Here is a 25,769-nt window from a genome sequence, read left to right as displayed (position 1 = left end):
AAGATGACAGCTGTGGGATTTGAACCCACGCCCTTTCGGACCAGAGCCTAAATCTGGCGCCTTAGACCACTCGGCCAAACTGTCGCTTGTTATTTAACGGCTTCGATTCTTTATATTTATCTATATCCCTACCAAATTAACTCCACTTACATTATTATTTTAATAAATTTTGAAATCAAAGTTATATCTATATCTTATTTTTGTGAGAAATTTTGTATTTAATCTATCTGTGCAAGTAGAGTCAATTGGATAAAAATAAATTTAAAATTTTGAAATTGTAAATTTATTGATTGGTTCTATCTTCCATAAGTGAATTAAATCTTTATAAGAATTTTTTATTTTCATATTTATTCACTTTAAATAAGATTATTTAAAACCCATTTATATTTGTATCCATATACAACGCATTCATAAACTTTTTAATAGTAGAATGTATTTGTATAATGCTAATAGAAACTCAAAAGAGTATCCCTTCATATTTGTTCTTGAATAGATTCCATAAATAACTTACTCCGAATCCTTACATGGGGAACAACAAAATGGTCTCATTAGCACACGCATTTTGGGTTCATTAATATAGAGATATATTTAGAGTCATATGACAGAAATCGGAGTTTCAATTGAACACAATCCAAGCCTTACATGGACACAATTGGTAGAGTTGCATAGCAAATTCTCTAGGCTTTTCCAGATTTATGGTGTAATACAAAGTCGTGTAATATGAAAAGCCATTGAAGATGGAAACCCAAGAACATTTTCCAAAGTAGATAAAAAGACATGTTTTATAAGCTTTTAGATTGATACAATCTCATTTGTTAACCTAGTAGTAGATGGAGAGCATACTATCCATTTCCTCTTTTTTTTAGATGACTCTCCATCACAAACAACCTGCTACTTGATTCCTCGATTTCAGTAAAAGAAGTTAATGTAAGATATACCTCACGCACTGAGTTTGAACCCACGCAAACTGGAATGACCAAAAAACTAACAAATAGACCTTAGCCGTTGAGTTAGCCCCCAAGGACATCCCTTCCCTCTAATCATATTTTTATTCTTTGTCTCACTCATTTATAATCATATTCTTATTTTCTGTCTGACTCAAATAATGAAGAGAAAAATAATTCCTCTCTCTCTCTCTCTCTAAGCCTAGCTAGTTTACCAATGTTGTTCCACCTTCCAAGGTATGCATGCATGGGGTGATTCTAGAAGTTGCACACAATGTGAAAGGTATTTAGCCATCGCAGGAAACCCTAAATTATATGGCCAAGTATTACAAGACTTACTCGGGAAAGTGCTACAAGTGTGACTTCCAAGTGCCAAAAGAGAGATTGGAATCATCATATGACATTCTACTCTTTCATTTGCAGGAAACAAGGAAGCGACAACCTCTACCAAGACATCACATAAAGTGAATCTTTATCTCATCTCTATTAAGCTAAAACTACAGTCCTATGAGAAACACAAATAGACTCAAAAACTCCGGAAACAGGTTCAAAAGGAAACAAAACAAACGTTCAAACTTTAATGTATCCTTTCAAGTCACCTCATTTTCAGCCATATACAACTTTTGCCTGCCAGGGGCAAAGTTCTGAACAGAAATCCAGCAACCATCCTGCTGCAATTAGTCATCCAGCAAAGAGACAACAACTAAGCATGTGGCAATGTTCCAAATGATGCTTCCTTACTCAGATATGAAGCAGCAACCCAGGATAAGCAGGGGAAGAGCAAATTCCAACAAAAAATGATCCATCCTCAGAAAACTTGCTATTTTAACAAGATTGGAACTCATTTTTTGGTTTGTCATAGATTTATACATGTAACAGTTAGAGAACCTGAGGGGAAAAGGCGATTCATTCTGGTTTTGGGTTTCTTTGCTGTTAAGAAGAAAGCAAGTCTTCAAGTTAAGAAGAAGAGCAAGTCTCAAGTTTTGGAAGGACACTTCGCCAGGCATCAGCTACGCCATTTGCCAGACGTGCCTGTCCCTTTGCAAATTCGTGAAAAGCAAGCCCCATATCGACTGTTTTCTGTTCCTGGAAACGCACAATCTCTTCATTCATTCGCCGCACAATCGTCTCAAATCTTCTAGTTGCTTCCTCACTGTCTGCCTTCAGCTGCACCAAAAACAATATTAACCAAATAACAGAGATTGTAAAAGACTGACACTTCTAGATGCTGATATAAACCAACCACTTCATAATCACGCTCAGCTTCTGGCAATTTTTCTGATCTTGTTAGCCTCAGTTTGTTTCTGCAAACAAAAATATAAAATTATCATAAGTTAGAATACAGAAATCTGTGGGCACATGAAAAAAGAATGAAACTGGCAAATTTGAGCTCAACTGAAAGCTGATGGTTAATTGGTCCACAATTTAAAAAGTTTTTCATTCTGCACTTTGCTTTTGGTGTCCTATGTCAATGTGAAATATTTCTCATAACTTATGTTTGATCAAAACCCAAACTTTAAAGACAAAGGAAACCGTGAAAGTTAAGTGTTATTTGAGCTGGACAAACACCTGCAAAGACAAGAAATCATCTACAAGAAGAGGATAGGGTAATAGTGTTGTTTAAAGATGAACCTCAACAGCTTGCCAGAGCCCGTGGTGCTGAGTATTCAATATATACTCATTTCTTACCAACTCTTTTTCTTTTAATTTCGTTTTTATTTTGTTTATTTATTTATTTTTGTAGGGGATGGGGGAGGGAGTGTTACTTTGGTAATGCCATATTTTTTATGGTAGTCAAACAGCACATTTGAGAGCAAAATCTGAACAAACTTTTGGTCACAAAATATAATCTAGGACAGTTTAAGTTGGGATGTTACAAATAGAGATAGGGAATTATCATTTAACAAGTTTTTACTGGTGAAGCAGGTTTTAAATGGACAGATCTACGTCATATGCAAGAAATTCATCTGCTAGTGACACAAAAAAGAAAACAAAAACCACCATACAGATCTATTTCCTTCAGTTTGACAGTTTCAGCCAGTTCACACTGCTGCTTGAAAGCATTGGCTCTCTCTGCTATTGTTGCCTGGTTTAAAAGACAAACAAGAGAATGATCATTGTATGAATCTGAAGGGATATAAAAAAGAAAGTTGAAAGTTAAAACACAAGATTCTGACAACCATCCAACCAGTATCAAGTTTTCCCTTCTAAGACAAGAAGAATTATAACATAAATAAAATAAATAAATAAATAATGATCAAACATGGATCACAGACCAGTATCCAGAAGTTGGTTCAGACAACAAAACTAACCTTGATAGATTGCACAGCACGAACGTAGTCTTTTAAGGGCTCTTCAAAATTCATTAAAAGGTTGTGGGCCTGGATGATTGTCAAGGCAGTTAAAAACAAACTATCCATCTCATAAAAGTCAGCAAACCATTTTGATGAAAAGGACTCATCTATTTGATAAGGCTGACCTCTTTTTGCAGCTTAATTGACAAAATCTCTGATTTTGCCCCAAGCTCAGAAAACACCTTCCCCAGAGCATTTCCTTCACAGGCACCAAGAAGCTTGATTGCTTTTCCAAAGTCTGACAGTGATTGCCCCAATTCTGTGGAAAATGCTAACCAATTATGAATGCTTCATATATGTAAAGGTATATAATAAAGATCATGGCCCCTCCCCACCAACGAAAAAAAAAAAAAAAACAGAAGAAGAAAGAGAACGAGAAACATCAAAACAAAACAATTCAATTCATCTGTTAATACCTCTGTGCCTCTTTACCAGACGATATGCATGCTTCTGCGCTTCAGCTAAATGATCTTCAAGCTCAAAGACATAATGCTTCATTTTCTCATATTCAGGACCTGATTCTTCAACTGGTTTTTCCTTTCCAAGGACAACATCACTCACTTTAGATTGTACATCCTGTAAAAAATCATCAGCAAGTCATTTGTGGATCACCTTGCCCTTCAAATGGACATAGATCCCATTTGACTGTCCCTCACAGCTAAAGTGGGTGCCAATACAGATCAAGGTGCCTTCATACTTCTTCAGAAAATGAACACTGATTGGGATAATTAACAAACTCTCTAATAGCAGAATGGAGCCACGTGATGTGCAACTTGTGTCAGGACTAGGGAACATATACAGAACTAAGATTCTCTTTGGAGTGATTTACAAAACAGCCATTAGAAATTGGTCTGTTTATGGAAACCAAACAGATTGAGGCTTCATCCTAGAAGAACATTAGGGAAGAAACTTCAGATGTGAACGTCCAAGTCTCCCCACTGTTTTGGATTCATTTGAATAGCTCAAATTCTTAGATAACAAGGATTATATATATATATATATTTATAAACCACGAGCTACCTTGAAGATTTGCATCAAGTCAGCTGGCTTCTTCTTAAAAATACCAATCTCATGAGATCTGGCCCTTTCCATTGTCTGCAGTAAAGCAAGAAAATTACATCAGCCTGATAGTAGTATCTCAAAGAGAGGAAGATACTTTTTTTTTTTTTTTTGGGTTTGGGGGGGGGGGGGGGGGGGTTGTTGAGGAAGAGGAAAAGATAGGCAGGGATAGGTCTTAGGCATCTTAATGTACACAAAATCTTTGGGAAATAAATATTTAAAGCTAATAACTATCAGAACCTTTTTCCTTTAAGGATCAGTAACTAGAATTCGACACCTTATAATATTAAAGAACAAAGTAAGCAACATTTTGCTCACAACAAATAAATTCTGGATTTGACTAAGTTACTCGTCCTACAATTTGCTGACTCTTAGGATCTTCTCAGGATGGTTATGTATGTAGAGATCCAAAAAACAAACCTTAGTTAAATTTTATAACAGGCAGATGCTAAAGTGTAACTGAGGTGATGGTGTAGTTCCAGTGGGTAATGGACATTGCATCACATTACCGACAACCAGAAGCATAAATTATTTTCTTCTCTCTGAAGCACCTACAACTCTTACCAATACACATTCCTACTTTTTTCTTTTATTTCCTCAGTCACATTTATTGGGGTTTAAATTTTATTTTGAAAATTTTTGCTTAACATATTTTAACACACTTTTACATATTAAGATTCTTCTATGATTGCATAACAGCCCATCAAGGCTGTTCCAGCACCTTTACAGCCAATATGGAGACTATTACTGTCCATTATTACCGTGAATTTTACTCCACTGATAAATCAGGTTGTAACGAGATTAGATCCAAAACTGTTACAATGGCATGGGTAATGTTTTTTTTGGCTGATATTTATAAAATAATATGCGCATTTAAAGAATGAGAAGTAACAAATCCGGATGTTTTGAAAGGTGATTGTATCCTTGCAGAATCGACCTCCACTAGAAATCTTTTCAAAGCATTGCACATTGTGAAAAAGCTATTAACTCTGCTTAATTAAGCAACAAGTTTAGGTTACTTACACTTCAACACAGTTATTGTATGTTCTATGTTGCAGTAAGAGAATATAAAGCATGTGTAACTGCTATACCTTTACTCAGGTTTATCTGGTGTCATTGTAGCTGGCATTAGTTTGTGCATAGAAAGGCTTTTTTACCTTTACTTCCTGTCTACACATGTATCTATCTCTTTCAATTACTTACCGTTTCTCATAGAAGCAATAACTAATTTCCAAGGTATGATAGTAAATACCATTGCAGCCTACAGATATTTACTAGTAAATGAAAAAACCTCCAGAAAAGACATTGTACATTTGAAACAGAAATTTATTACCTTTCATTCTTTTACTTGTATAATTATTACTCATTGATGGTACATGCATGGTTTTATGAACCAGAGAAAAAATATTTACCAAAGAGCAGATTTTTAACTACCAAGAACCAGCCCTACGCTTGCTAAAATAAATAACCTCCTTTTTGAAGCTATTAAACAGGCCATGAGAACACAAAAACAACTAACAGAGCCATGGGCACACAATATTTGAAAAACCTAAACCAAAAAAGAAATAACTAACCCACCATTCAATTTTGCATATAATTTCAACTAGTAGCACATGGAAATATGCCTCCCTTTTAAGGCTAAAAATTAGATATTTAACCTGTTCATCTGCCTGTAAAAACATTCTTAGATCCTCACTTTGCTGAAGCTCATGATGTGAAGCTATCCTGTTAACAAATACATCCAGTGCTTGCCGCCTCATCTCAATAAATTCTGCACTGAATCTAAACTTCTCTGCATAATGAAGACCCAAGTTATATTAGAAAAAATCTTTGCACAACTTTTCGACACAATGGCCTATGTTATACTTAGGCATGACAAGAAATAGACAATATCACTACTAGAGGTGTAAAACGAACTATGTCAGGCCGGCATGGCATGTTTTCCAGGCTGGCCAGTGGGCCAAGTGGATCTTGCCACACAGGACAGCCCGCTTGACACACTGTTTTGAATTTTCTAGAAAAATAAAAAATCAATTTCTATTAATACAATAAAAATATTGAATTGATTTTCTTATCAATTTTATTGAAACATCATACACAAGATTACATAATACAATTTATTGAAAAACACCTCAAGTTATTTTTATTGTTTCAAAAAGTTTGATAAATGAAAAGTTATAAAATACATACTAACTTAATACAACATATAATGTACAAAATTACAAATAATAAACAATGTATATGCTAAATTATACCTTAATATATTTATTTATAACCATAAATTTTAAAACTATTTTTTTAATATCAGGCCCATGAGGTCGGGCTGGGTCAGGCACGGCCCAAAGCACCTCATACACCAGCCTGTCTTACACCTATTCACTACAAAGACGTGCACTATCAAGATGGCTATTGGTTAATAGTCAATATCTCCATGTAATATCACAGGAAATTACACCATTTACAAAGAAGATTCAGATCGCTAACATGTGGATCCATTGATAATGATTATTGAAGCAAAAGAAATTTTGGGTTTATCTTAACCAGCAAAAGAATTAAGCTAAGTGGATCAATACTTAAAGCAGTTTGATTTTTCTTTGCCCAAAAATTTATTTATCTTGAAAACTTTGACAATTTAGTATTTATCCACTTTTTTACAACTAGAAGTGTGGCTTGTGCTATGTACATGCAAGTTAAAAAATATTCAACTGAAGGTACACCTTCAGGGGATGATGATTGGTGGTTGCAGCTTAGTGTTTGTTTTTCTAAACAAATTTTAATTGATAAAGAACCTTGGTATAATGGAAAGGTTGCCCTTGTTCTATTGTGACCTGGGCATCATAGGTTTAAGTAAAAAAAAATTGTTTCTTTGGCAGTTGTGTTTTTTCTTGTTCTTTAAGCAAAATATATAAAGGGCAGTTTGGGAAAATCAAAAAGGGCTGCAGCGTAACACAAATCTGGTGTTTTCTTATATAATAGATTAGATAATCAAATTTCAGGCACCTCAAGGGGGGCTCTCTGTACAAGTAAAAACGAACAAGAAATTTAAAATTAGGAATGTGTATTGGTAAGTGTTTTAGAAATTTAAACGTATTGCTAGTGGACCAGCATTTAAGGCTTCACTAATAAGAAATTTAATTGTGAAGGTCTTCTCGCAAAAAGTTTTATGCTCTAGAGCAGGGGATTAGGAAAAAAAATTCTAGTCTGGTTGGATGAATATAACCAGAATCAAGTGTCTTCTAAGGCTTTTGCAGCTGTTTTTAAAATTTCTGAAGTCAATCACTCGGATCAGCAAGTTATACTTCTTGACAGGTGACAGATGAAAAGAGCATGAAACCAAAGAAACTTATGAGGCCAAATTCCAGAGCTTTAATAGATGCCTTAAATACTTAAGAAAATGCTGGTGCATGTTCCCAAATAGATGCAGTATGAATGAAGAAAACTATCTGATATTACATGACAAATATATGGACCTCTACATATGGATTTTGAAGCTGCATTACAGTAAAAAGTCAAGAAATCATGAGGAGAAAATCAAGACAACAATTGTTAGAGCTGAGCTAGGAAGGATGTACTCTTTGCTTGGATGTTGTACTTGTGTCCAACACATATCACATGAGTACTTGTTGGACACTGGGATATGCATTGCACGTGCCATGTACTAAATAGCTACATGTAACGCTGCTATCCAGTTTATGATGGATGTGTATTATATGTATTCATGTTAATGGTGACTAGTATATTGAGATATTAAAGAGAAGAAATATAAATGGATTGTGATCAAGCAAATATTTTGAGGACTTGAGGAGTAGAGATATTGAATATAGATTATAATCATAATTTAGAAGTACAAGATTCATTATGCATATTTGGAAGTTACTTCTTATATTTGTTCAGGGCTCTAACCTCCAGGGAACTCACAAGAGCATCATTCTTTTTCATTCAGCCATTAGTTAGGTCCAGCTGAGACTGCTTGGACTGCCCATTCATGTTAAGTCCCTAATTATATATTTCAATTGTCCATTAATTAGTTTCCATATGAGACTACCTCATTTGAATCAAAAAACACAGGTTGCAAATTAATGGTATACCAACTTGGAAGTGAGTATAGTATTCCATGTAGACTAACAAACATGAATACATTTCAAGTACAATTGCCAATCATATGTTTAAATATTTAAGAACAACAGAGTAGTTGTTAAGTTTGGAAATGGTATTTGATTCCCTGGATAAATTGTAGGCCTTTCTTCCTTGAGATTATAACTTATTAAGAACAAACTTATGTTTCTCATAATTAATGTATGTATGTTTCATGGAAGTATACAAGATATAATTTTGTATTTGCCCTTCTTAATAGTGAATCCTATTTTCCTGTATGCATAATTTCATATTTCAATAGTCAATCTCCATATGGACTCCATGCGCACAGAATTTCCTATTTTAATAGTGCTTCCTCTTTTTGTGCATGCATATCCCTTCAAATTCATTTAACTAAAGGATTATTTTATTTCTCTTTCTAGACTACAAAAATAGACTACACACTTTTCTGTTACCTATAAAAAGAAAACAATCATTTAAATATAGCTAAGCTAAGTACCATATAACATGTTTTAATTGCATTGTTAAGTGCACTTATTATCTATGATGGTGCGCAATTACTCAATAAAATCACTGTCACGATTGTCTAATGTAGCACCACATGGCTTAAGGATAATGTGTAAACACTTGCTAAGTTAAAATTTATGAGTACTTCGGTATCATCTAATGCTTATTCATTCAGCTGAAAGGTATTTATTACCAAATATTCATAATAACCAATATGAAATCCAAAAAACTACTAAAACAAAATGTCTGATGTCATTAAATTAATCAATAACCGTTAGAAGTTTTAGACTATGAAACCTTATGGTTAAACACATTTTTATTACAAAGCTCAAAGGAATTTGCTAATGAGTGAATGATATTCATAGCTTCAATAGTAGTTCTATTAGAATTTGACCGACACTCCTAATGCCATTGCACCATGATAAAGACCATTACAGTAGCTGATGCCATGATTTTGAGCCATGTTCAGATCCAAAAAAGTAATTGTTCAAACAGTTATAGGTCACATTAAGTATAAATGTCTTCTATGAACCAAAAAGAAACACAAGTGATGGACTTATTACCTACAGTGCTCTTCTCTGGAAGAGGAGGAATGAATATACCCTTGTACTTATCAAAAAGACGATCGCGCAACCAAACAAAATCGCTATATCGTCGAATAACAATCTTCTCTGGTCCTTGGTATTCAGGTAAATTTGTCTGTCAAAACAAGTATTCAAAGCACTTTAGGAGATCATATAGGCAATTCAAAGTGAAAAATCAAGTCTGGGCCAAGAAAAATAAAACATTACTCAAAAGTGATTTAAAAAATATAGGCCAATTTGGTCCAGTACTACCATATGCCAATGTCTAGTTTAGTACCTATCCTATTTTTTGGGCCAGTTTAGTACTTGAAGTTTCAAAATCATGTACCCGTCATCAGTCAATCATTAGCCACCGTTAACTGCCGTTAGTCAAACTAACAGTTGTCTAACAGCAAGTATGAAATTGATCCCTTTTCAAAAGTTTTAAGGATTAGTTTGACCCAATTTTTTATTTATATAAAAATTTGGTTTATTTAACGCTAAATTTTTTATCATTTTTTTTTTATTTTGCTTCTTTTTTTCATAGTTAAGTAATGTAATCACACCACTTCTAAATTACAGAGATATAAAACTAAACCTAAATCTATGAGTCTGCAATTCTAGAGGCTATCTGCCTAGCTTAGGCCTGTTAATAAACTGGGTTTGAACCTAGATCTAATCCATTTTAACAAGGTTTGGTATTACACATAAATCTAGTTACCCAAACCAAGATCCAAAACCAATTATATATATATTCATAAACAATCTGAATATGAATAATGGATCAAATAAATAATACTAAATATATCTAACATTATAATACATTAAATATATAATTATTATATATAATAGTAAACATATTTAAATAGTAAAGATTACATAATATATTTTATTTTTAATTTAATATACAATATTTTTTGTTGAAAAATATTATGTTATATAAATATTAAATATATATTTAAGATTTAACATGTAATATTAAATATGAAATATATTATATATTTAATGTACTATCCATATCTAGATCTTTCATTATATATATAATCAGATCCTAATCTAGGTTTTAGTAATCGCATTCATGTTTAATGCTAAACTTGATTAAACAGATGGGGTTTGGACTTTGGATCTGCACTTGGTCCATTGACAGGCATAAGGTAGATAAATTGCCTAAAATTGCGCACTCCTAGATTTAGGTTTGGTTTTATAATTCTATAATTTAAACATGGCATCTTCGTGTTACTTAATAGTGAAGAAGAAGCAAAAAATAATTAGGTAGAAATTTAGTGCTAAATAATCCAAATTTTTGAATAAGTGAAAAATTAGGTCGATTTAATACTTGAACCTCTGAAAAATGGGTCAATTTCATACTCATCGTCAATCTAACAGGGGCTAACAGTTCACTAATGGCAAGTATTAATGGGACAATTTTGAAACTTCAAATACTAAATTGACCCAAAAAAAAGGATAGGTACTAAACTGGACATTGGCGTATAGTATATGGACCAAATTGACCTTCTGCTCAAAGATACAATAGCAATCACACTAAACAAGAAAAAAGTTATCATATACATTCACTGGATGTTTCACTACAGATGGAATAAGTATTTGATTGACTGTTAGCAAGGTAAAATGGATTCTGCAGAAGTACAATAATCATAGACTATTCAAGCAAATGATATTATCTATGAACAATTGCAAGCCAAGAAAATTGAACTGAATAAATTTGATCCTGCACCAACCCAAAACAAAATTTGCATGACAGGAGACCTTTTTTTTGGATGAAATTCAGACCAGCATTAGGATTCAAGAACTGAGATATCCATCAAAGCGTAAAAAGAAATGATTTATTGCCATATCTAGGCTTTAATTTGTCTTTTTGGATTTTCCACATTAAGGCAGTTTGTATTCTATGCAAGCTCTTACTTATCAAGGGGAGGGGGGGAGCATACAATAAAGTTTCTTATGTCAACTATTTTTATCTCAACCATTTTTTTCGTTTTAAAAGGTGAAGTTCCATCACTTATTTAAGCATGAAGAAACAATTGCACACATGATCTGATTTCATATGAATAACAAGTAGCCAAATATGAACTTTACAAATATCAGAGTGTTTCTTGAAAAATTCAATCAAAATACATTTCTTTTATAGGTTAGAAAAATTCGATCACATTAGATTTATTGAAGTTGCATTGACAAAATCACATGAAGTTACTCAAAATATGTAAATTATTCATTTCAAAGTGGGGTTCCTTTTATATTTCCATTGTAAAGTATAGAGGGTTGACCTTTTATGATTGCAATAATCTTATCATTTTCTTACATGCAATTGAATACAAGTCATGCATTCAAGCCTGGAAGGATTGCTGACTTTACCATGTTTGCACAGATTACCTTAACTTTTCTGTATTATTACAAGGTCAAAACCATTAACACCTCTGCAAATTTATCAATTAGTAAGTTGTTAATAATATCTTAGAACATGGTTTCAATCAATCAAATCAATGTTGCCAAGAAAAAATGATTAGGCATCGAAATTAATTGGTTAGCAAAAAGGAGAATTATGACCAGGGAATTTTTAAGTCAGTTCCCTCAAATAATTGTAAATAGGAATGAGATTTGACACATGGAAATGTCAGTGTTAAAATGATCCAGAAAGTAGAAAGCTGAAATAGTAATTCATATTTTGAAACTTCAAGCAATTGGACTAAATAACATATGATCATCAGTTCAACAATTAAGTGCTCGTGCTTGGCCAAATTATAATCCCAGAATTGTCACTCCAACAAAATAAAAGAGTACTCATAGGGCTTACACGAATTTGTCTATACCATTAGTTAAGCCAAACACTCCATTTGGTGAAGCCTGCAAGTGAACCCACATAATTTAAATGTCCAATAATGGTCCTAAAATTTTAAAATTATATATCACATGAACTCCAAACCAATAAAATTGTAAAATCATGTAGAAGTTTCAAAACTACCAAAGAGTTTTTGCATTTTCCCACATGCCACATTCGTTTTCTTCTCTTCAGTTCACTCTTAAGTTCAACAATATATTATTCTTCTCTGACATGCCAAAATTAACCTTGCAATCTCAACAGCAGTAATTTGGTTTAATAGAAATTATGTAACTTGAAATCATAACCACAATTTTACCTTAGTCATCCCCTCTATCCTAAAAGAAATGAAGGTCATCCCAGAATTATTTTAAAATACTCCAAATTTAAGAAACTCATTTGAAAAAATGCTACACCTTTCAAACTACTTGTAAAAATACTACAAATTTTTCCAAGTCAGAAATTGGGGTGCATCAATGCCAGCAAGGAGATATTAACGGGATTAAACTTGCCCATCTTAGGAGCGAGTTTCTTGGGAACACGCTCCTGGTAGGGGCAAGTAGCTTAGGAACCAACAACAGCAACCAAGAATCTCCTTCTCTCTGGTTTTCTCCAATCTTCGCACAGAACCAGTGACCACAGGCAGCGGCAAGGAACATCTCCCTTCTCCCCTATCTGTGAAACAACTGGCACATCTGTGCCAGCAGTGTTGGCGGCAACTGAAACAAATCTCGCAAATCTGCAAGTAAAATTAAATCTCCATTGAAGGTTTTCAAAAGTAAGCATGCTTATCCATCTACCCATCCGATCTTCCTCTTAGTAGATAACGTTTTGAAGTTTCTAGATGGTGGGTAAGTGCCTGAACAGAAGCACCCACCACTTTCCAAGATGGGAAATTCTGTTATAGAACCTCAACTATTCTGGACTTCATCCATGACTTCTAAATGATCATGGTTCTTTAATTTGATTTGTGGGTCTTAGAGATTTTACAATAAACTGATCTACAAATGTTTGGTTTTTGCTTTGGGCCAGAGGCTGCAAATTTTGGGTTGGGAAAGCTAGACCGTCAGATTTTGTGGACAATCATGTGAGAAGATTCCAATAAATCAGAGAGGCTAATTGCTCCTTCCAAGGAACTCACTGGGAGGGGCAAAATATCATCCTGTTAAATTTTCCACGTTGGAATTTGAAACAAGTTGTGAATAACTGAAAAACTTGAATAATATTCCATGTATGAGTGTGAGAATATATACAATCTGGTTCCTAATCTTTCTCCTATAATTTAGGAGAAGATAAGCTAACTATTTTCTAGGAATTATCTCCTAAAACTTAGGAAATAAATCAAACTACAACAATATCTACAAATCTAAAATACAACATTTAAACTTAAGGATTTATCTATCAGCTTCTTGATAATCTTCACAACCTCCTTTTTTGATTTTGAATTGTCGAGTTCTCCAACACTCCCCCTCAAGCTAGAGAATAGATACAAGTCATTCACAGCTTGCCAATTAGTAACTCAAACCTTGATCTTGCAACTGCTTTTGTAAAGACATCAGCTACTTGATTGGTGGTAGGAATAGAGGATAAGCTGATTCCTCCTTCCTTGATTTCCCTCTTTATAAAATGCCTATCAATCCTTACATGTTTTATCCGATCATGTTGAATTGGATTCTTCACAATACTGATAGAAGATTTGCTATCACTATATACCTTTGTTGGTTGAGATAAAGGTATTACCAAGTCTTCCATCATCCTTTCCAACCAAATTACTTCACATATTCCTAGAGCAATGGCACGGAATTCAGCCTCAACACTGTTGCAAGCTACCACGGATTGCTTTTTACTCCTCCAAGTAACCACGTTACCCCACAACTTAGTGCAGTAACTTGAAGTGGACTTGTTATCTTCGCGAGAACCAGCCCAATCAACATCCACAAAACATTCAATTCCTCTTTCATCAGTCTTTTGAAACATCAATCCCTTCTCAGGCGTTCCTTTGCGGTATCTTAGAACATGAAACACTGCATTCATGTGCTTTTGAGTAGGCGAATGCATGTATTGACTTATCACACTGACTGCATAGGCTATATCTGGCCTTGTAAGTGATAAATAAATTAATCTACCAACCAACCTTTGGTACCTTTCTTTTTTGACAGGAGTGTTCTCTTTTTCTTCAACATTCCAGCCCTTTTCTAAGGGAGTACCAGCCAGTCTAAATGCTAACATCCCGATCTCCTTTAGCAAATCCAATGTGTACTTCCTTTGAGAGATGAATAGCCCTTCCTTACTCCTAGCCACTTCCATTCCTAGAAAGTATCTCATGACTCCTAGGTCCTTCACTTCAAATTCAATTCTCAATTGCCTCTTCAAGTCTTCAATTTCCTGCAAGTCATCTCCTGTTACAATAATGTCATCAACATAAACAATTAATATGGCCATTTTTCCTTTTCCTGTGGATTTTAAAAACAGGGTGTGGTCAGCTTGAGCTTGTTTGTATCCCAGACGATTGAGAGTCATGCTAAATGTTTTGAACCAAGCCCTTGGGGATTGCTTTAATCCATATAGGGATTTCTTCAATTTGCACACATTTCCACTGTCAATTTCCTGTTCAAATCCTGGGGGAATTCTCATATATATCTCCTCATCCAAATCACCATTCAAAAAAGCATTTTTAATATCAAATTGAAGTAGAGGCCAATCAAGATTAACAACAAGGGAAATTAATACCCGAATTGAGTTGAGTTTGGCTATAGGAGCAAAGGTCTCCTCGTAGTCAATCCCAAATGTTTGTGTAAACACTTGTGCAACCAACCTTATCTTGTATCTTTCAACACTTCCATTTGCATTATGTTTTACTGTGAATACCCACCTACAACCAACTACCCTTTTGTCTGAGGGTAGTTTAGTAATTTCCCACATGTTATTTTTCACCAAGGCACTCATCTCCTCCATAGCTGCAGCTCTCCACTTAGGATCATTCATAGTCTCTTGAATATTCTTTGGAATTGCAATACTGTTAATACTTGCAACAAATCCTTTGTACTGAGGGGATAATTTAGCATAAGTCAAGTGGTTAGACACAGGATACTTGACACATGATCTTACCCTTTTCCTTAGAGCAATCGGCATAGCCCAATCCAAATTATCACTGCTGATAGAGTCATTTGCATTGTTGTTTTCTGATAAAGTAGCATCTGGAAGCGATGATTGGTTTTGCCGAGCATCAGTGTGGCCTTTAGGACGTCTAGTATATACTTGCAGATGGTTTTCATAGCGTTCAGCTGGATTTTTAGAGTGTTCAGCAGCTAGAGATGGACTAGGAGCATGAGTTTCAGCAATTTCTGGCTGTAATTGGGATGACAGATTAGGAGAAATAGGCCAAGATCTTGGATGAGTACTAGCAGGAGGTAAAGATTCTCCCCCTTAAGAGCATAAGGGCAGATGGGAATCAAGAGGAGGAAGAAGAGGAGTAGGCTGTAGAGAGGAAGGAGCCTCAGGGACTGAAATTGGAGAGGGATAAAAAGGGTGGTCTTCATAGAATGTAACATCGATGGAAACCAAGACTTGTCGTTTGAGAGGGTTATAGCATTTGTATCCTTATGTGAGAAAGAGTACCCAATGAAGATACATTTGAGTGCCTTGGGATCCAATTTGGTACAGTTGAGGTAGTTGTTGTGAACATACACAGTGCAGCCAAAAGTTCTTAAGAGGAAAAGAGTGAAAAAAGCTAGTATTTGGGTAGAGAGAGCAAAGGACAGTTAGGGGGGTCTGAAACTGGAGGGTTTTTTAGGGCAGTCTATTGCATAGTTACCTAATACGCCCCTCCCCCCCGGGAACCACGTTCCAGTACGCACGCACTGGAACGCGGTGCGTTTGCGTCTTGGAACGCTTGGGGACGCATCCCAGTTCCCCTATAATGAAGACCCGGATCTTTGATGCCATTAATTTTGACCTACACTCAGGCCTGCCATTAACCCTTCCTCAGACCCTCTCTCGCTCAAGCGCTCGCCGCCCACCCGCTCTGCCCTTCTCCCTCTCTCGCTTCGCTCGTTGCCGGCTGCGGGCTGCTGTCTCTCGCTCTCACTCGCTCCGGCCTTCGTGCCTTCGTTGGAAGACTCGGACCATCGCTGAGGTCGCTGACTCGCTCGCCCTCCTCGGTCGCTCGCCTCGCTCAATCGCTCTTCCTTGCTGCCTCTCTCTAGCTCCGTCGCTCACCTACGCCGCCTCGCCCTCGCCCCCTCGCCCTCGATTGTCGCTCACCCTCGCCAGCCGTCGGCTCTCCCCTCGGTCTCTCACTTACTGCCTCTCTGGCTCTCTCGCTCCGTCGCATCAACTGGTGGAGACTCCCAGTTGCAACAGCTGGTGGAGACAATAAAGCTTGGCCTCTCCAGTGAGTTGTGATTTCATTTTGTTGGCTAAAGCTTTTTATTGGAAGTCCACGTCTCATTCTATTTTTATAAATTTTATAATTATTATATTAATATTTATTTATTTTATATTTTTATTATTATTAATATATTTAAAAAACTAAATAGCGAACCGAAGAAGCCTACCCCCCACATACCGCGTTCCAGGAAAAGTGACGTACTGCGTTCCGGGAAAAGTGACGTACCACGTTCCCATACCGCGTTTCGCGTACCGGACATTCCACGAACCATGTAACTATGGTCTATTGATTAAATATGCAGTTGTAAGGACTACTTCCCCCCAATAGAAATGTGGGACATGGGTAGTGAACATCATAGCTCGAGCCACTTCAAGAAGATGGCGATTTTTCCTTTCAGCCACACCGTTTTGTAGTGGTGTGTATGGACAAGAGCTTTAATGTAGGATGCCATGTTCGGATAGACAATTGGTAAGGTTATGAGAGAAATATTCACGACCATTATCAGTACGAAAAATTTGGATAGAAGTTCGAAACATATTCAAGATGAATTTGTGAAAATTCTTGAAGATGTTACAAGCTTCAAATTTTTCCCTCATAAGGTACACCCAACAAGCCCTAGAATGGTCATCAATGAAGGTTATAAACCACTTAGAACTAGAAATATTAGGGTTTTTAGATGGTCCCCAAATATCACTATGAATTAGGTGGAATGGTTTAGATGGCTTATAGGGTTGAATTGGATGTGGAGAATGGGATCGTTTGGCCATGGTACACTGTTCACGTGATAAAGTTCGATTTTTATTGATGAAAAAATGCGGATACAAGAATTTAAGATAAGGAAAACTTGGATGACCTAAACGATTATGCCATAATAACAACTTGGCATTGGTTGTGGCTGTCAAACCAGCCTTATTTGTGGAAGAAGGAAGGAACCCTATTTGTAGTCAGGTAGTAAAGCCCATCCTTAGCCTTAACATTGCCAATCATCCTCCCCCCCGATACTTGGTCGTGAAATAAGCAATATGAAGGAAAAAAAGTCACACAACAATTCATATCTTTTGTAATCTTATGGACTGACAGTAAATTGCATCTCAAACCGGGTACATGCAAGACTGATTTGAGTTTTAAACCAAATATATTAACTGTTCCCTATCCTTTGGCTGGAGAGGTGGTGCCATCAGCCATTGAAACATCTATAGGACTGCAGCAAGGGGTGTATTCTGTCATAAAGAGGGTTGAACAAGCCATATAGTCTGATGCACCTGTATCCACTATCCAAATATTCTTAGAGAGTTTGCTGGAATTTAGAAAGCAATGGGGATTACCTTGTAAACCAATGGCTGCCATGGGAGGACTTGGGGAGGATGTGCCTTGATTTAGCAGTTTATACAGGGTCTGAATATGCCCTTCTGACAAATTAAGGTTGTTGTTTCCTGCGTTGCAAAGGTTGTTGTTTCCTGCTTCTTTAGTAATATCAGTTGTATAGGGAGTCCTTCCAATCTCCCTTTTTCCTCTTGGCTTCCAGTTGGCTAGTTTCCCATGAATTTTCCAGTATGTTTCTTTGGTATGATATGGTCATTTACAGTGGTCACACCACTGCTTCTCCCGTCCTAGGTTTCTTGGCCAACTTTCTTCTTGTTTAAAAACTGCTAGAGCATAATTCTGGTGAGTTAAGGGAGACTCACTTGGCTGGTTTAACATAACCTTTCTTCAACTTTCCTCCCTTCGCACCTCAGCAAATACTTCTCGACGTGAAGGCAGTGGCTTTGTACCCAAGATTCTGCCTCTAACTTCATCAAATCATGGTTAAGGCCATGTAAAAAATCAAACACCCGATCTTTCTCAATCATCTTGCTATATTTTGTACTATCTGATGGGCAGTCCCAATTGATGGTGTAGAACAAATCCATCTCATGCCAAAGTTCAACTAAGAGATTAAAGTAATCAGTCACATTTAAGTTATCTTGTCATGTGGTCCTAATTGCAGATCTGATCTCAAAGTATTGGGATGAGTTCTCCAAATCAGAATACATATCTTGGACTGAATCCCATATTTCCTTTGCAGTTTTGTAAAATAGGTAAGTCCTACCTATTTTTGGTTCCATCGACTGGATTAGCTAGGCCATTATGGTGGAGTTCTCCGCTTCCCAAGTGCCATAGGTGCCGTGCTCGACGGAGGAGGAATAGAGCCGATTAAATAACCAGTTTTGCCTTTTCCCTTGATCACCAATATTACGAACTGAAACCATTCCCTAAAATTACTCCCATTCAACTTATGGTAAGTAATTTGTATGGAAAGGTGATCGATTGGATTGCTGGAAAAATTTGGTGCAGAAGTTGGAGGAGGATTACTCGGAGAGCTTGTAGCCAAAGCCTTAGTTAGGGTAGGGTTAGGGTGGAGATCAACCATCAGGAAACAAATCGTGAATTAAAAATCTGGAAAAGAAAAGAGGTTGTTTTATGATCGAAGAACAGGCTCTGATACCATGAAACAAGTTGTGAATAACTGAAAAACTTGAATAATATTCCATGTATGAGTGTGAGAATATATACAATCTGGTTCCTAATCTTTCTCCTATAATTTAAGAGAAGATAAGCTATCTATTTTCTAGGAATTATCTCCTAAAACTTAGGAAATAAATCAAACTACAACAATATCTACAAATCTAAAATACAACGTTTAAACTTAAGGATTTATCTATCAGCTTCTTGATAATCTTCACAACCTCCTTTTTCTATTTTGAATTGTCGAGTTCTCCAACAGAATTTGTTGGAAGAATCCGAGGCGTCAAAGGTTTTGAGGCATGAAATGTGGCATACATGGTATGGATTAAACTCCTAGCTTAAGAAGGAATTCTAGAAGATAATGCTAGCTAAAATCTAGGAATGTTTTAGATATTTATCATGTATATTTTTAGTTTAAATATATATTATCTACTGCTGTAAAGTAGGAGAGATTTTAGGAGATATCTTAGGAGAGATTGTAGGAGATTTTTTAGGACTTTTGCTGTATAAATTCTCCCTAAAGCTGATGTATTATTCACGGGTGAAAGAATTATTTTTACCCTAGCTATTTCTTCAGAATTGATACATTGCACTTGCTGACTAGGAAAAACCTGTAGTATTTCTATAAGGGTGAATTGAACCTAGACCCTGTGGTTTGGGTCATTTGCACCCTTGTGCATTAAAAATGGTTCTAGAAGTCCCTATGGTTTAATTTTTTTCTCATACACCCCCCCTCTGTTACTAACTTCTTTACTTGAAGCCTTAATTAAATTAATTATATCCTAATTAAGTTAAAATTTAACCACAATAAAAAATTTAAAAAATAAAAGAGAAGGAAAATTGCCAGCTGGAACCCATCGACAACGGGTTCCAGCAAGCCAGAGAAGCCACCAATGGTGAGGGAGAGATAGAGAAAAGAAGAAGTAGACAAGGAAGGAGCAGCTGTTGCAGCAATGGCAGCCAGAGGTCTTCTCAGCGATGGGGATGATAGGGGCCGAGGTAGAAGAAGAAGATGAAGGTTCTGACTGATTGTTCTTCTTCTCTGATTGCATCTTCTTCTTCTCCCTGCTACTTCTTCATCAGCCAATGGCCAAGAGGGGTCTGTGGTGACTGGTCACTCTCCTTCTTCCCAGTCGATATCAAAGCCAAATGCAACTAAGGGACTCATTCTCTCTTCAATTTGGCGTCAATTTCAGTAACAAAGACCTCATTTTTGATGTCACACAACAGGGTTCAATTTGGCTTCAATTTCGCAGCAAAGTCCTCATCTCAGCAACTATGGCAAAGTCCTCTCAGCAGCGACAACAAAGACCCTTTCATCTCCGCTCTCTCTATATATATATGTGTGTGTGTGTGTTCCAGGGGCTCCAGAAGGAATGTATCGCTGATGGCTGGGTTCCTTCTGGATATCATCACTTCCAGCCATCAATATTTTTTGTTATTTTTTCTTCTTTTTTTATTTTGATTAATTTTAGCTTTAATTTATTTTAATTGATATTTAATTAACTTAATTAGGCTTAATTAGGGTTTAAATAACAGAGTTAGTAACAAAGGGTGTCTAAGCAAAAAAATTAAACTACAGGGACTTCTAGAACCATTTTTGAAGCAAAGGGGTCTCCTGGCAAACGCCCAAACCATAGAGGTCTAAGTGCAATTACCCTTTTTCTAAATAGTTTGAAAGGTGTAGTATTTTTTAATTAAGTTTTTCAATTGTAGTATCTAAAAGAATCCACCCATCCCACATATAGCAAAACGGCAAGAAAAAATCAACAACTGAGGAAACGCACTCTGAGGAATTTGGTTTTCCACTAGATAGATCAGCTGACTCCTGATGAAACTTGATTCAATATTAAAATCCCAAACTTGAAGAAGCTACTTTCTAAAATATTTTCTAAATGTGGATGAATGTTATCAGTAGAATTATGCAATAGATTAATTTGATGTTTCCATCTATATCACTTCCATCAACTCTGTACATATCAGTTTGCGGTGCGCTGTGCCTTTTCTGTACTCATCTTTTCTTCTGAACATTTGTATGGCCCTCTGTATAAGTAGTTACAGATTCTATGTTAGTCATCCTTTCCAAGGTGTAAGAGCAGGACAGAAGGTAGAAAATGTTTCACACACATTGCCTATGCATCCATCGCTACTCAAAAACAAAAATGTACCAAGCCTTTATCTCACTACGTGGGGTTTGTTACATCAATTCTAGCTCTAAAGTTATTTCTATATATAGCCTTATCTTCTGTAAGGCCCTTATAACTAATATAATACCTAAGTGCATTTTCTTACAAATAATACCATATTTATGTTCTTATCTTTTGTTGAGTAGCAGCCACAGCTACTCAAAAAAAAAAAAAGTTGCAGTTTTTAGGGATACACGGTTTAGAGACAAAAGTATATCTTTTTAGTCCTCCTCAAACACAATTCTACTAGGAAAAGTGAAGCCAATAAACCCTTAGAATACACAAAATTATTGATGCTTCAGTAATAAAGACAGAATTGCTCCTTATGTCAGTAATTACAAAAGTTTGACCATTTGACCATTTCCTATAAAAGATAAAATATATGCCAATCACATTGTTAATGGATTGAGTCCACGGGCAATTAGCTAAATCTGCAGCTAATGCCTTCAAAGATTTTCGTCCTTGCTGACCCATGTTTAGGCTAGGGCCCATTAGAGAGAACCCTTCGATCTCTTGCACACTTTGTGTGCAGGAAAAAAAAAAGAGTTTATTTTCTGATCTCTAGCAGTACTTACAAGAGATTATTTATAAGAAAGCCCTAGAAGACTCCTACTAGGATAACAAGAATAACTCTAATCTTCCTTAACCAAATCCGGAATAGGCATAACCTATTCAGTTTTCTGCTTAATGTTCCGATGCTTATAGGGGTTATGAATTGGAAGTCTAGGATTCTCAACCATAACACACAGGTGTACCCATAATTTGGAATAAACAAACATAAATTAAACCTCTTTATTTTTGTTGTTCTTTTCCATACAAATACTCAAGAGGACCTCTGAAATTTATCAAGAAAGGAAAATGATTTATGTTGAGCATTTTAACATACATACAATCAAAGGATTTATACCTATTAAAAATTTAGAAGATTTGTCATGTCATGAATTACGAATTATGGATTGCAGAAGCTGATATTAATCAACACAGTGAAAAAGAAAAGGCAATAATCTTATAAATAAATATAAATTCTGAAACAAAATCGTGCTAAGCAAAGACTTTTCATTGTCTTAAACCAAGATACTTTTTACAAAATGAAGCAAACAAAAGCAAGCCTGAAATACTATAAGAACTTCCAGTCTCAATAGCTTAAAAATTGAATGAATGGTACGTGTGTAAACTTCTATCTAGAGTTTCAAGGATTTATGATAGAATAATTATCTCTAATTAGCTGATAACATAAATCATGAATCTGAAGCAATTTCACACAGCTTTCCAGATAACAAAATTAACTTCTGCTTGTGTTGATGACAGATGCTAAATATTTCTACAAATGAAGCCCAGAAGCTGATAGAGAATACTAAAGCCAGTAGATAAAGCTTCTGTAAGCAATCTTATTCTTACACATGAGAAAGAAAGTCCTCCCACAACTAATATAAGGCAAAATGATTAGTGTGGAGCCAGATAGCTTTCTCTTTCAATCTTAATGGATAACGCAAGGGACACTTATGTGGGTTGGGGGGGGGGGGGGGGGGGGGAGCATATTACAGCAATGGTCACGCTAAACCATCTGGTTTGACACATAAATCCATCTAGTTTCAAGTGAGTTTCAATGTGATGTTTCCTTTTGAACTCATGAATAAAGCTTATTTGAGCACCTTTTCAGCACACAAGCAGAAGTACTAAAATATCAAATTTTATCCACCTAATGGATATGGGTCATTTATACGGATGTAAATTCACTCCATTTATATCCAATACAAGAAATTTTAAGCTTAAGAAGTACAAACTACCATTATTTACACGGGTGTAAATCTACACAATTTACATCAAGTAAAAAAAAAATTAAGACTAACAACTGCCACACTATCTCTCCTCATTCACTTCTCAAATCATCACTACCATATTACCACCCTATTTTTCTGTAAGTCTATATGTATGTAAGTATGCATATCTCCAGAAACTGCTCAGCAAATTTAACAACACCTCATCAAGCCCATCCCCCCGGAGCAGGTCCGAAAACCAATCCATCTCTCCACTTTCAAAATTCCAGCCAATGACCAACAAATTAGTCTGCATTCAAAGATATATCAAGTATGCTTGTGCATATGTAAATCTGCCTATAGGCTCTGTACACATATTTTTTACTTATTAAATATGTAAATAGGTATACTTCAGAAAGATATATATAAATATATTGCCCCATTCAGAAATATGTCAAATTTGCTTCTATATGTATATTTTCCTGTACGTTTCCAGATAGGAACAGACTATTTCCTAGTTCATTCTTGATCAAATGTCTATTTTGGAATAGGAAATAACCAGTTTTTATCTCAAGTACACAATTTATTCCTTCAGTGACATGTTCATTTCAACAATACACCAAAATTGAATCAACCAGCTACAGCACAAAAGAAAAATCTATTAATCAAGCAATTCAGATAATTTAAAAGTTTTCTTCAATTTATATGACACCATAGACCTCTCCTAAACCCGAACCCATTAATCCACACAGATAACCAAAGGACATTCCTAGTGCATGAGGCTCCCTACTTTATGAGGGTCAAGGGAAAGCTATTTTTTTGTGTAGCCTTACAGTGGGGTTGGGGGGGGATAAAATGATGAATGGAAGGGGGTTTCCCTCTTTTTGGAGTGACAGTAGTAATGGAGTAGAAACACTTTCCATTTATTCTCCTCCAAACCCCTAATTTGTCTCCCCCAAATTGGGAGAGAATGAATGGAATGGATATTGATGAAAAAATTCCTCTCTTTTTTTTTTTCCTAGAAGAGAAATGAACCCACAAAGGGTCTTCTAACATCAACCTGGGGCATGAACCAACATGCATGGAGAAAGCAGGACCCATAGGGCTATCACTGTTAGCAAGTTGCTCACTAGAAGGGAGAGGTCTGGCCACTTATCTACCACATGTGCTCCATCTTCCTAGGCAATGTGGGATGACCAACACACTTTTTTAACCACAAAGGGCCGTTTAACATCAACTTAGGGCGCAAACCAATATGCATAGGGAAAGTGGGACTCAAAAGGCTACCACTTCTAGGCAACTGCTGACTAGAAAAGAGACTTGTGGCCACTTATCTACCACATGTGGTCAAAATTGATGGAAAACTTAATTATGTGTCTTAACAACATAAACCTTAATAGTTTTTTTTAAAATTCAAATTTAACCTTTATAACACCTTGTTTTTTTTTTTTTTATTCATAACAATTTTTTCCCTTTATTCATAACACTTTTTTTTTAATTAAAAAGGTAATGTAAACCATTGCCCAAGTAAATGCAACTTGTTTTCAATTCAAAACACTCCTATTGGTTGAAGAAATATTGCAAAACACAATACATTTATCATCAACTGGTAAAATAGTTTGTGGCTAAAAACAAGGTGCAATAAATGCACCTTATATGAAAACAAGGTACACTTATTGCACCTTAACCACTGCCCTCGGGCTAGGGTAATGACAAGCATTGCCCTTATTAAAAATGTATTAATGGTCATTTATTGTCTAATATCCTTCTATTGCTCTCCCAAATAAGGAGAAGCATTTTCTTCGATCCCCTCCTCTACCAAACAAAGGGAAATATATTTTGCATTCCATTCCATAACTAACTCTCTCCCAAACACCTTACAGTACCTAGGTGGTAACCCCCTGGAATACACGAAACATATAAAAATGTCTCGCAAGCAATTGTTAATTAATACAATTTAGAAATCGAAAACAACCTGGTCTTGACATCGGTTCAAAACTCGGTTATCCAAAGGACATTTTAAACCCCAATCCAACAACTAGCTAGCCCCAAAAGCAAATCAAATAATTAAAACAAAACAATCAAATTATTATTTTCTTCAATTCACCAAACGTACCTTGGTGATGACCTTGTAGGAGATATAAGCTTGGACGCCATTGCCCATCTTAGCAGGATCGGTGACAGAGACTGACAGAAACGGTTGCGATGGAGGAGATCTAGGACTTTGCGATGATGATCCCGAACTTCTTAGCTGGATATTTCAATCAAAGTTAAAAAAAAAAAAAAAAAAAGAACCAAAACGAGAGGCAAACATACACACGCATGTTTATGGTCGTAGATTCGCAATTACCTGCGGATTCATGGCGAGATTTGGAACACGATCGAGCGGAAAAAGAGCGAAGATGGTGGAGGTCTCTAAAGTACGCCGCGGTCGTGCGCTGCGCAGCTAACTGTTCCGGCGACCTGCAAATCTTCGGGTAGAGAGGTTGAAGAAGGCCAAAGGTGGGGAGGGGTTCGACAAAAAGGCTAAGTTACGCCGAGGGATGCAATACACCCGTCGGAGTATACCAGCC

General features: G+C 35.9%; 1 protein-coding gene and 1 non-coding gene across 2 annotated transcripts; both read right to left on the bottom strand.

Moving 5' to 3' along the window:
- Positions 1 to 4: 4 nt before the first annotated feature.
- TRNAL-UAG (transfer RNA leucine (anticodon UAG)) lies at positions 5 to 84 on the bottom strand. The gene has a single exon. It is a non-coding gene; the product is annotated as a tRNA-Leu (tRNA).
- A 1,413-nt stretch (positions 85 to 1,497) lies between these two features.
- On the bottom strand, positions 1,498 to 25,761 carry LOC127788681 (sorting nexin 1). The gene is made up of 11 exons (XM_052317249.1): positions 25,547 to 25,761; positions 25,313 to 25,447; positions 9,523 to 9,658; positions 6,016 to 6,149; positions 4,319 to 4,393; positions 3,715 to 3,874; positions 3,424 to 3,557; positions 3,257 to 3,325; positions 2,951 to 3,030; positions 2,188 to 2,248; positions 1,498 to 2,111 (listed from the first exon to the last, which is right to left on the bottom strand). Exons 1-11 carry the CDS (start codon positions 25,556 to 25,558, stop codon positions 1,902 to 1,904), a joined length of 1,206 nt encoding a protein of 401 aa, XP_052173209.1. The 5' UTR covers positions 25,559 to 25,761; the 3' UTR covers positions 1,498 to 1,901.
- Between the last annotated feature and the right edge of the window lie 8 nt (positions 25,762 to 25,769).

This window comes from Diospyros lotus, chromosome 13 (assembly GCF_014633365.1).
Source record: "Diospyros lotus cultivar Yz01 chromosome 13, ASM1463336v1, whole genome shotgun sequence".
NCBI lineage: Eukaryota > Viridiplantae > Streptophyta > Magnoliopsida > Ericales > Ebenaceae > Diospyros > Diospyros lotus.
Note: the sequence above shows the minus strand (reverse complement) of the source record. Positions and strands in the feature narration are given on the sequence as shown.